The sequence below is a fragment of the Epinephelus moara genome, chromosome 1 (genome assembly GCF_006386435.1).
Source record: "Epinephelus moara isolate mb chromosome 1, YSFRI_EMoa_1.0, whole genome shotgun sequence".
Taxonomy (NCBI): Eukaryota; Metazoa; Chordata; class Actinopteri; order Perciformes; family Serranidae; genus Epinephelus; species Epinephelus moara.
Genome location: NC_065506.1, coordinates 17,938,275 through 17,950,425, shown reverse-complemented (window position 1 = coordinate 17,950,425; position 12,151 = coordinate 17,938,275). Strand labels below are relative to the sequence as shown.

At 42.9% G+C, this 12,151-nt stretch overlaps 1 protein-coding gene across 1 annotated transcript in view; it reads left to right on the top strand.

The window, feature by feature from the left end:
* Positions 1–2,414: 2,414 nt before the first annotated feature.
* LOC126393504 (RNA polymerase II elongation factor ELL2-like) overlaps positions 2,415–12,151 on the top strand; it is a 30,891-nt gene continuing 21,154 nt past the window's right edge. Inside the window, exons 1-2 of the mRNA XM_050049697.1 lie at positions 2,415–2,587; positions 3,133–3,180. Coding sequence (XP_049905654.1) covers positions 2,450–2,587; positions 3,133–3,180 — 186 coding nt within the window. The 5' untranslated portion in view covers positions 2,415–2,449. The remainder of the gene's footprint in view (positions 2,588–3,132; positions 3,181–12,151) is intronic.

Genomic DNA, 12,151 nt, shown 5'->3' with positions numbered 1-12,151 from the left:
TTTACAAACTGCTGTTACCACCATCTCAATAGAAAACAGCAGGTGTGGAAGCATTTAAGTGCAGTACTTGAAACTGCCATCATCAAGGCGAAGCTCCTGGACCAGCTGGTGGTAGTCCCTGTGATCCACCATCTTTTTTAGGGCATCATGTACTCACACAGATCTCTGTTTCCCTGTGCCCAATAAACTACTTGCTGACAGCCTCTCACCCTCAACCAGAGCTACAGCAAGTACCTTCTGTCTGTCCATTTTAGGAACTAGATAGTAATTACTGTCAAATAAATGAAAGGTAGATTGATTACACAGGAAGGTTAGGGGCAGCAAGCATTTCTTTACTGTTGGCATTCGATTAAAAAAGAAAAAAAGTCAGTGAGATGCACCTCGCTTTTCCCAACCTGCAAAACGCTGTCTGGGTAATCGGGGCCCAAGCCTCACTTTCACTATGCATTTCTGTCTGCCACCAGGTACTGTATGATCTCCTGAGAAAATTAAGGCTCCATTTATGGCACAAAGGAAGTGTGTCAACCATTGCGCAACCAAACCAAGAAGAGGATAGCACTTTTGTTTTCCATGGTAGCTATCAGTAGCTATCTCCATTTACCAAAGAGTATCAGCATTCTTTGCAGCTACTATCCCCAGGAGTGGGAATGGTAGACAGTGGAATGACAGAAGTACACCTGACTGTGAAAACTCCACCCACCTTGCTGAGGCTCTGAGGAAAACGACAAGTGAAAGGTTGTCTGCTTTCCCCTTAACTTAGCTGTCTGCCATTTGACCCATTATTCATATAAAATTAAAAAAGGAATGGTGCAGCTTTAACATGAAAAAAGGTAGGTATAAATCCTATACAGCAGGGGTCTGCAACCTTGACTGTTAAAAGAGCTATTGTTGGCCAAAAACAGAAAAAAAATCTGTCTGGAGCTGCAAAACATATTTGAATAACAATAACAGCTTTTAAGTCTAAATTAGCTCATCAGCATTACCAGTAGGTCTAAATGAGCATTCATTAATATAATTTACTAAGGTACCTACTCTGCAGTGGGCTATTTATAATTATTTAGTACTTTAACTTTGCAGCGTTGGTGGTGAAAGCAAATGACCCTGTCCACATGCTATCAAATCCTAGCCTGGAAATCCAGACTCAAATCTATAAAGATTTTGAGTCTGGCCCTCACCGATACACCCTTCCTACCCAAGGGGCGACACTAACTGAGGCATTTCAAATGCCGCCGCACACAATTGGATAGCATGATGGCCAATCAGAGCAAAATACAAGGTGATGTATTCATTGCACTAAGCCCCATTTGTTTGCCGAACAGTGGGGCTAACTGATCACTAAGCCCCATTTGTTTGCCGAACAGTGGGGCTAACTGATAGCCTATATTATGCTTTTGCCATATCCCGTCGGCAAAACGGCAAAAACGTCCTTCCTGGAAACTCTCAAGGAAAAAGATAAGTGTAGTTGGCTTGGCGTTTCTTCCAAAGCTAAATTGAATGGAGGCGGTCCTTCAGCAGCTGCCATCTTGGCTGTTTACTTTTGGACTCCTACGGCGCAGCGCTGTCGTCATCATGTTATGCCCGCCCAGAGCCCGCCTCTGTCAGATAGACTGATCTGATTGGTCCGATTGGCGATTCACCGGGCTCTGCTTGTCAGGGCCAGATCCCCATGCAGTGCAAATTTGAATTTGCTAGGGGTGGGGCATCTGGATTTCCAGGTTAATTAAATCCTTTATTCTTCTCCAAAACTTTTCCTTTTTGGATTTGAAATCTATAACTAGCCTCGCTAAGAAGACTCCAGGCCACCGCTACTGAAGTTCAGCAAAACTTAGAGAGAAAGGCACCAGGTTGTAGACATATGACGCACATTCTAGTTGATGAAATGTTGATGCAGAACAACCACTGCGCCACCAGGCTTGTTCTTGGTAAGGTGCTCAAAACATCAACAACTGATGAAATGTTAAAACATTGTTTAATTTGATGTATAGTACACATTTTTGCACTTGTAGAATGCAACACTTTAAGTCTACAACAATGACAAAGGAAAATCTGAATGTTAAAAAATATCCGTTATTCATTTCCATATCATTTTATGTCAAAGCCACAGGGAGCCACTGAGGAGGGTCTAAAGAGTCACATGCGGCTTTAGAGCTGCAGGTTGCCTACCCCTGCTTTACAGAAATCCTACAGGTGATTTGTCTTTTGACTTGATTTTGATTTTGTCTAGGACCAAATATGAAAATCCCATAAACAAATCATTTTAATATAGTAAGAATGAATTCTCCAGATATTTTATGTGCTATAATATTAAAAAGAGTACATACAGTGTAGACAGAGTCTTGCAGCGCTCACAGAGCCCTCAGCTCTCCGCCCACACCGTGACGTTTCAGGGAGAGTGTTGAGCCGACAGAGGAAAGCAGCTTTAATTGCAGGGCAGAGAGAAAAGCCAGCGATGGCTTCACTCAGGCAGGAGCACCACTACGGGCTCTCCTGTGGAAAAAATAACAAAAACAGCCCCAACAGGACCCTGTACCATGTCAAGCTCACGGACACGGCTATCAGAGCTCTGGAGGCTTACCAGAACCTCAAGGTACCTTTTCCTCGTGTGTTTGTGTGTGTGCGCGTGCGGATGGATTCACTCTTTTTAAAGTTGTAGGCTGGGCTGTTGTGTTTTCTAAATTGTTTCACTGTCCCGTGTTGTTAAATTACTTTTTTCTGTCGTATTTTATTCTTAAAATAACGTGTCTTTGTAGTATAATTAAAAGAAAATAAGTGAGAGTGGCACAAACCAGTGTCCAGTCACCTCTGAATCACTTGGCTCCATCGCAGAGTCGCACGCACAGGCAGGACTGAGCCCTGTGGTTGTCGGGAAAGACGAGCCCGTCAGCTGTTTGCTGGGAAACCTTCCCTGTGCTTCAAAGTGAAGCACACACAGCCCGCAGTCTGCCAACTTATCTAATTGACAAGTAGCCGAGGTTCATAATTAGCTGCTGAGGAGACCATTAACAGCACGCAGGCATTATTGATTATGTAACTTTAGTTTACATGTAAACACATTACATATCAGTTTGTTTACTGGACTAGACTTTTCTGAATATGTTCAACTATGTAACAGTAGTCTTTCTCTCACTTCAGGGATCTTTACCAAGTGAACCCTCCATTTGTTTCAAGGGAAACCAAGGGGTAAGTTTTTAACTGTATTTATAAGTGTTTTATCCTGTTATAAATAAAATCAAGCAGACAAAACTTCCAAGTGATGTCTACATGCATAAACCAGCTTAGCTCAGCTGATTTTGTCAGTAAAGCAACATATCACTGTGACTTATAAGAGACAAGAATGTATGCAACATCACATCTTAAGTTCTGCCACCTCAAAGGAGCTTTTGTTTGTCACACGACTCGCGCGTCCCACCATACTGCAGCGGTGGGAGCGCTCAGATGGGAGCTTATAGTTGGACGTCTCCAGCAGATAGGAGGCATGCAGGTTACTGGGTCAGGCTGGTGACTGTGGAGAGGCTTTGTTAGGTCAGCAAGCGGCGCTGGGAAAAAGGACGGGAGGGAGGGAGAAGTTTGCACACACACTGTCAGAGTCAGTCTTTGGGAAAATATATGTTATTACTACATATATGTGAATGTGTATTCAGTGTGTGTGATACACGTAGACACTCGTGAATCAGTAATACTCTTGTGTTCTTGAAACAGAACCATAATCTGCAGTATGCAGCCTGAACTATGTGTGTTTTGACTAAAGTTAGGAGCAGCTGTGTCCTTGGGGAATACTTCGCAGTTGATTCTAATTGCATGGGCTGCTTGGAAAGAGTTGCAGCCCCCTTCCTGTCATGACAAGATGAGCTGAGCAGTAGAGGGCTGAGTACGGAGGCTTGTGAGGTTAACAGACTGGATTAAACCTGTAAGACTGTGCTCGGTGTTGGAGCGTGTGTTGCTCCTTCTTAGTCGGCACCGAGGTAGATCTTAACAGTTAGTTTTAACTGAAAGGTTGTTGTAACAGAAATCTTTTTTCTTTCCTTGAGGGGTTGAAGTCAAATTAATTTTTACTTCCTGCCCATCGTTACTTTTATGTGGTGGGTGGGGCTTTCTAATGAATTCAGATAGTTTCTGTCAAGTCTCCAAAGTGGCTCCTGCACAGACTGACAGGATACCTCAGGGCTGTCTGCCCCAAGAGGCAGGTCTCTGCTCAGGGTCAAGTGTTGGAGGTTAGAGATCAGTCGGTCAGCTTTTTTCTGGCTCTGTAGATCCCAACTGCTAAGGCACGAGGCTTTGACAGGAATATGTGTGGCGTTAAATTAGAAGAAAAGCTGCAAATCTAATCCACAGCTTCACAGCTCACACACTAAACTGTGAGACTGAGTGTGTGCTAAGAGGTCGTCAGCCATAAAACTTGGCTGTATGACTGAATTCAGTCCATTTTTATCGGAAAAACTAACATACCTGTAAAACAAAGTGTTTTAAATGGACACACTTGCTTTGTCCTGCACTCCATGCAAAGTAAATGCCACCTGTTAGAATGAAAGAAAAGCCATTAAACTGATTACACTGATGATATGGTTTTATTTTTTCAACAAGGATTCATGCTAGTCAAATATAGCACAGTGCCATATTAAATACTGTCTCAAAACATGTTTGGAGACCAGAGCGAGGCCTTGGCCTGTTATCTGAGGTTTTACACCATAACAGTTCATCTTCGCACCGCTGCTGTCAGTGTCATCACTGAGGGATCGCAGGGAATTTCACACCGCTCCCTGTATGTGGCACAGAGAGCCAAAGTTATTAGCCAAATGAATGTTTAGAGGTAATTACAGGAGCTATAATGCTCCTGATTACAGCGTGAGGCATCATGACTTCAGTTTGCAGAAGCTTTCCCCGTCTGCCTGACTCAGACGTTCATGAATGTGTGTTTTTGTACGTGTGTAGCTTTGGCACACTTTTGCTGCAGTAATAGCGAGGCAGATGACATGAACTCTCTGCCCTGCTAATTTTCCTGTCCCATTCCCAGGTTGGAGACCCACTTTTTCTGTGTGTGTGTGTGTGTGTGTGTGTGTGTGTTACGAAAGAGAGAGCACACCTTGTATGCCGCAGTGGTGTGTGTGTGTGGATTGCATACTGTTCATGTATGCACACATCTTAATGTATTAAATACTTGCATTTGTTTGCTATGATGCGGGTGTGGCTGTTTTTTTTAACATGTGTGTGTTTATGCTGTGCCCTGTGTGGCCTAAAGGCATGATTTATTCATGTCCCACCTCCCTTTTTCCTGTCCTGCCCCCTCTGCTCATTGTGCAGCAGTCTTTTGCTCGACCAGACCAGAGTGGATCCCCTGAGGACCCTCTGTGTGTGTGTGTGTGTGTGTGTGTGTGTGTGTGTGTATGTTTTTTGGTTTGCCTGTGTGTATGAAAGAGAGAGGGAATTTTTGGCACTGGCTTTTCCATGAGTATCTGTGTAGGATTTTTCATCTGTGTGTGTGTGTGTGTGTGTTTACGCTGCCTGTGCTGAGATCCCCAGAGTCCCCCTCTGATTGTGTGTTGTCTCCTCTGATTTGAATAACAATGAATAGGGGAATGCAGGCTGTGTGTTGTCACCCTCTTTGGATCACCCAAATTGAATCGAGTACAGTCAGTCCTGATGTGTTGTGGCCTGCCTTCAGGGTTTGTTTGTGCCCAACACGATAGAAACTTCCCTGCTGTGGATCTAATGCAGTGGAGACTCAAATGGAGAACACTGCAAACATCCTCCATCATAAACATTAAGTTACTTACCTGTGACCAAAGTTTGATGTCCAGACTTTTGACATCTTTAGGTTTTTAACACGGGAAACACTGATGTCTCTTTGATTGCAGCAGAGGCTGAATTATTCAAGACATAGGTATAAAAAATAGTCTAATTATATATAACTACAATGTAAATCAATGTAAAAATGCACTCTGAAGTCATACATAAATCATCTTGAAACTTTAAATTAAAAAAAGTACTTAACCCATGGATGAAATGTAGGGCAATTAACAATTTAAGAATTTACTTTCACATTGCAAACAAGCTTTCACTTTCTTCAGTGTATTGTACATGCCACTTGTTATAAGTGTGTGTTGTTTTCTCATAGATCACGTTAATCACTGTGTGCCCATGAAGGGAGAAATTGTTGAGGGATTATGGTGTTTTAAACACTGGTGGTTATAGCTTGCTACTTTGTCTAAAAAGCCAAGAATGAAAATCTTGTGCATGGACTCGGATTACATATTTATTTAGCGAGCGTGTGTGTGTGTGTGTGTGTGTGTGTGTGTGCAAGATGAAGACAAGCAGCCCTCTGAGATCCAGAGGCAGCGGCTCCAGAAAAATGCACTCTCTGTCCGATTAAGAAGCTTGGAGATATGGAGCACATCTTGGCTCACTGAGGAACGTGTCCCGTCTAATTCCCTCATGTGAAAATCCACACCGTGAGCTAATGAGGCATAAAAGGGCACTTGTTTCTTTCCCCCCACACACGTGTGTCATGGTATGGCCCTGCAATGTGTGGAAGCATTCTGTGGAAGATCCCACCTAGCTTCGGAGAGGAGAAGGAGGGGCTTTTGTCAGACACAGTGACCCACAATTTGTTAAAGTTGACAGTTTGGCCCTCAGGCACCTGCCAGAGACGTATCGTTCTTGGCATTGGAGGGAGAGACCTCGGGGGATGCTTGCGCCACAACACCCTTAATATCCTCCCTCCTCCTCCTTCATGCCCAACCTCCTCTCCCCCAAATACTGGAGCTTGCAGTTCTGGCAGCAGCTCTGTCCCTCTGTGAAATTGCAAATGAAAAGGAATGGAAGGCGATTACAGGCTTGGGCTTGATTACATGCACTGTCTCCCACTCAAGGCGGCCACATTAATCACTCAGTGCCAGCATGTGGAGCTCAGCTAGAGAGACGACACTGCGGAGCTTCAAGCATTGACTGATTGACTTTGGGATCGTAAACACACACGAAAACACGCAAAATCCCTAGTTTGTCTCTTTGTATGTCCTTCTCTGCTGCCCCCCGTCCCTTGTTCCTCCACTCGGCCGGAGACACAGACGCACATTGTGTTTTGTATCTCTGCCCTCCATTGTGGAGGGGACTCTTCTTAAATGGCATGTGTCAACTTGTGGCCCTGGGAACAATTCGTCTCTTTTGTTTGTGATGAGATGATGAGACGTAGTGTTTAGTGAGGATGAGGGTGGCTGGCTGGCTAAGCGTGTGTGTGTGTGTGTATGTGTGTTTGTGTCTGTCTTTTTGTGTCTCTAAGCCAGTGGCGGAGATGTTTGGCTGATAGCTAGACTTTGGCCTTTCTCCCTCCTCAGCCTTATGAGTGGCAGTAATGCTGATTACACCCTGGTGAGAGGAGCTGGAGCTGAGCCTCTCTTTGCTCACACTGGATTAACACAGACACACACATGCATGCACACACACACACACACACACACACACACACAGTTTGCATTAGCACCAGGGCCCAGAGTGACTTGCCTCCTGCTGATAACAGACAGCGGTGGTGGCGACAGGTTTCACTCCCTCCTCCGTCTCCTCCTCCTCCTGCACCTCCTCCCTCTCCTCCTATCAACCAGAAAGGGGAAGCAGTGCCATGGCATCCCTCTCTGGAGCCGAGGAGGCCAGAACAAAAGACAGCCTGTTTTCAGAAGGCCATTACTCAGGCTACAGAGGATGTGGAAACAATAGCCTGCATGAGATCTACACCCAGACCCCACATTCAACCAAAAGCTAGCAGGAAACATAAGCCCTGCGCACCGACAGCAGTCTCTCACAGTTTTTGTTCAATTGACTTTATAGTTTGATAAAGCCAGGAAAATGAGCCTCTCCCGTCCTGCGTCTTCAACGTGTGGAGACATTTATGACAGCCGAGAGTGAACTGTGGCTCATTAAGATAATGTCGCCACACATAGTGACAGTCTTGACTTGTGTCAAAATTTTAGCTGCTGATGGTTTTTCAGAAATGGCAGTATGGTTTTCTGTATTTGTCAAGTGGAAATTTCAAATCTGATGCAGGTCAATGGAATAGTCCTCAACCACTAAAAAGTCATAGGTTATCTCAACAGGCTTGTGTGTGCCATAAAACGTTAATATTAAAGTGAGAAATGATAATTAAAAAAGAACCAGAAAAGAAACAGTGAACCAAAATATGTGAAGAGTTAAAACATATAATATGAAGAGTTGTTTTTTTTCAAAACTAATTGTACAGACTTCTGTTGATTATGACGTGATAGTGTATGTACATTGAAAATACTAATTAGATTTAAACCATATTAAGGCAAAACCCCAGTTTTCAAAAGGTTTTCAAAATTGAAGTAAACAAAACCCAGTTAACAATTGCCAATTTAATCTGAGCTCTCCAAGCCCCCAGGAATGGTGCGGGGCTTTGAAGCCAATTTGACATAGTAGCCAAACAGCGGAATTACAATTTACAGGCCTGTCACATGACATTGGGCCCAAAAAGACTTTTTCCCTTAGACTTATATTATGAAAGAGACGACTGTAATCAGTGGATTTTTTTGAGTATTGCAACATCTGCGAAATGACAGGGATGTGATCCATTTGGTCAGATAACATTTAGAGAGCCTAGAAGAGCTGAACATTTAAATAATATTATCCGCATTCAAGTTAGCAGAGAGATAAACCAGATGTTAGCCACTGGGCAGATGTCTGTAGTGCACTTGCTCTACTGACCCCATCATGTGGAAGAACGGAGCTTTATACTCGGAAGTCAAACTTTTTTGGCTCTCTGTGCTCAGTGGCACACGGAGCCATAAATGAACAGGACCCCACCTCCAACACTATATCCACTTCTCTTCACACATGCTGCTCTCAGCATCTCTGCACCATCATTGCAGCTGCGGAGATGACTGTAACAAACCTCAGCAGCTTCTAAACCAAAATCTTTGCAACCAGACGTGTTCCAATAGGAATATGATCCAAAATCAGAAAAAAAAACACATCGGCAACCAAGACTACCTGTTTCCCTGACTTTAGCATGCAGCTACATGTAGCAGTGTACTTGAAGCAAGGGAATGACTGTATTGGAGTATAGCGACACTTTCTACTGTGAAAAATCACCAGTAAAAGCTTCTTATCCAAAACCTTTGCAAGCGGTGATGCTCCTGTAGGAATATGATCTGGAATCGAGAAAAAATAAACAACATCAGCAGCCAAGATTACATGTTTCCCTGGTGTTAGCATGTGGCTACATGTAGCAGCGTAGGTTACGTCATGTAAACACTTGCAGTAGTTTGCCTGGAGCAGATGACCATGTATAGAAATCTGTCTACTTTGTAGCCAAAGTGAGAAAAAAGTTGGAAACAAAGTATTCTGAACAATCTGAAGCCTGAAGGTGTCACCCAGAAGGATTACTTCTGCATATGTGTACCCTAATTATTTGAAACTTTAGCCTTATTTTATATAAACATCCGACATTGTGACTTTTGGAAAAACATAATAGGGCCCCTTTTGTTTTTATCTTCAAACTGATTCCATTATTGTGTTGGGTACATCTGTAGTGTCATGAAAGCCACAGAAATCTTTTTGAAATTCAAGTCTTGACATGATCAGTTAAAGGAGACAAATACAAATGCATTCACCACACCACAGACACACACCCACAGTTGCAGAATTAAGTGTAAACACACAGTCACAGATATCAGTGCATACTAGTATTTCTGGTTTTTGCACAGAGGTGTCATTAAGAGCTGCAGGTTACGACTCACCAAACCTTAAACTGCTGCTGCTGCTATGCTGTCTTACATAAGCTGCTGGTGGGATGAAAAGTTTAAATTTCTTCACATTTGTTCCCATTTATATAAAATTGTTAATATTGCAAGATTATGACCAAAAATGTCAGCTAGTTTAGAGAGATATAGAAGTTCAGAAAATAGCAGCCTGTTTGTTATGGCAGTGTGATTTTGTTTTGTTTCCATTTTCCTCTGTGGACTGTGGATGGTGGCTGAACAGGCCTCCTCACAGGACTGTTTTATTAATTGACATCTCTCTCCTGCTAGTTTGGTCGCACCAGCATTTGAAATGGTGAAATTTAATTGCATCTGTGTGCTTTAATTTTTTATGTGCACCACCAACATCTTTGTTTACAATAAGCCTTCAAATAATTTTCCTTTGCTCTTAAGGCTGATGTTGATGGAAATTCCAAAACTTTAAAGACGTCTGTCAGACACACAGAAATAAGTAAACAGCTGTATTAAAGCAAAAAGTTGTGAAGCTCGCAGACGGAGAAAACAGATGGACACACAGGCATACGCCAAGAGTAACGCCTTTGAGAGAGATTGATGGCACAGAACAAAAATGGGAAAGGCTCAATATTTTCTGTTGACGAAGGCAAAGGAAGAAATATTGAAAAGACAGACCAACCAGGACGAGACTGTCCTAGCTGCATCAATTAGAATGAGAATGGGGAAAGTGAGGAGTGACAGAGGCAGGTTCAGGGATAAGACTGGCCTGTCTGGGGGTGAATATGTGACGTTAGCAGGCACCAGGGGCCATGGTTTGGGTTAAAAGAATGTATTGTATGTTGAAACACTTGTCAGATTCAGGCTTCTCTAGGTTGGCCTCTTTGTCTTTTGGGTCACTGAGCATTACTGAGGTCGTAAGTCATTCCCAAGTGTAGGGCAATTTTTATATGCATTTCCTGAGCATGGACCCATGCTAGCAAGTGCCTTTGCTATTAACCATCATGGTAACTTTATTTATGCCTGTTTTGTTGCTCCAGTTTTCTTTTTGCTCCATTCAAGAATTGCAAAGATCAGAAGCAACCCACGGATTCCCTGAATATTTTACTTGAAAGGAAGACAATAAATATTTCATTATTCATGGTCAGTTGAATTCTTTAAGTGCCAAGTCCTTTTGTAAGAGCGCCTCTCTGTGTTTGAATTGCCATGTGTGCCTCTCAGGAGAATGCACCAGGCCTTGGTGCGGCCCCCAGCGGCTGGGAACGAGAGTGCTCGTTGTAGTTTGCACAGCAGGGGTCTTAAAGTCTGCCCGTGGAGGTCATCCAAGCAACCACCACTAGATTAATGCCAGCCAGTGCTGCGATGCATGACTGGGCATTTGCAACAGCTGGAATCCTGTGACGGTACAATCCAATGAAAACAGGAGTCCATAAATTATTAATTATTGTTACTGTGGAGGAAGATTAAAGGATGATCTCACAGAGTGGCACAGGCTTTACATCAAGAAAATGGATTTTGCCCTGATAAGCACAAAATTTCAGTTCAAAAATGATTTCAAACATTTAATTTTAACCTAGAAGTGCTTTACATCTGCAGCTCCTCCAGGCATCCTCAAACAGGGATGTGTGAACTCACAGGCTCTCAAGCTCTGACAGAAACTGATGCTGCTAAAAAAAAACTTTGTTGAATTTCTTACATTTTACTGATTGGCTCCCAAACTATGTTCCTGTGAAATGGCAAGTGCCCAGATTACTCAGCCCTACTTAACCTTTCTGCTGTCCCATTAATACCTCCCAGGAAATGCTAATCACACCTAAACTGAAAGTTGGATTTCACTGGAAGTGGAATTCAAAACAAGTAACAAGGCTCTCCACCATCTGTCTGGTATGTTTCAAGTAAGCCATGTAAGCACCATTTGCCAGGTGAACCTTTTTCATTTAGGAAATTGTACTTTCTCAGTAGAACAGCCAAATGGACTTCAGCCCTGCATCTCTTCATGAGATGCTGTGTTCTTTCTGCAATGGAGATGAGAGCTGCAACTAATGATTAAGATCTTTTTAGGCAGGATAAAGGTGCTTTCAATTTGACCTCTTCAAATCGCTTGTATGACCAGCAGTCCAAAACCTAGAGACATTCAATTTAAAATGACTTAAAACAAGTTGGAGTGAGCAATGGTTTGACATTTGATAGTAAACCTACAATAAAAAATGTTTAGCTACCTTGGGACAGTGCAACAAACTGTAAACAGCTGACATATAGTATGGAACACTTTTGTCAAACAGTATACATCAAGCAATATTAGCATTTATATGGAGTCAGACTGAAGTTCGTCCGATGCACGTGAGTTCAATATTCACTCTCCTTTTCAGCTTTGTTTTTGGTCTCCACCATCTGTCTAGCAAATACTCGACTATGTTCACAAGCTAGTCGCTAAC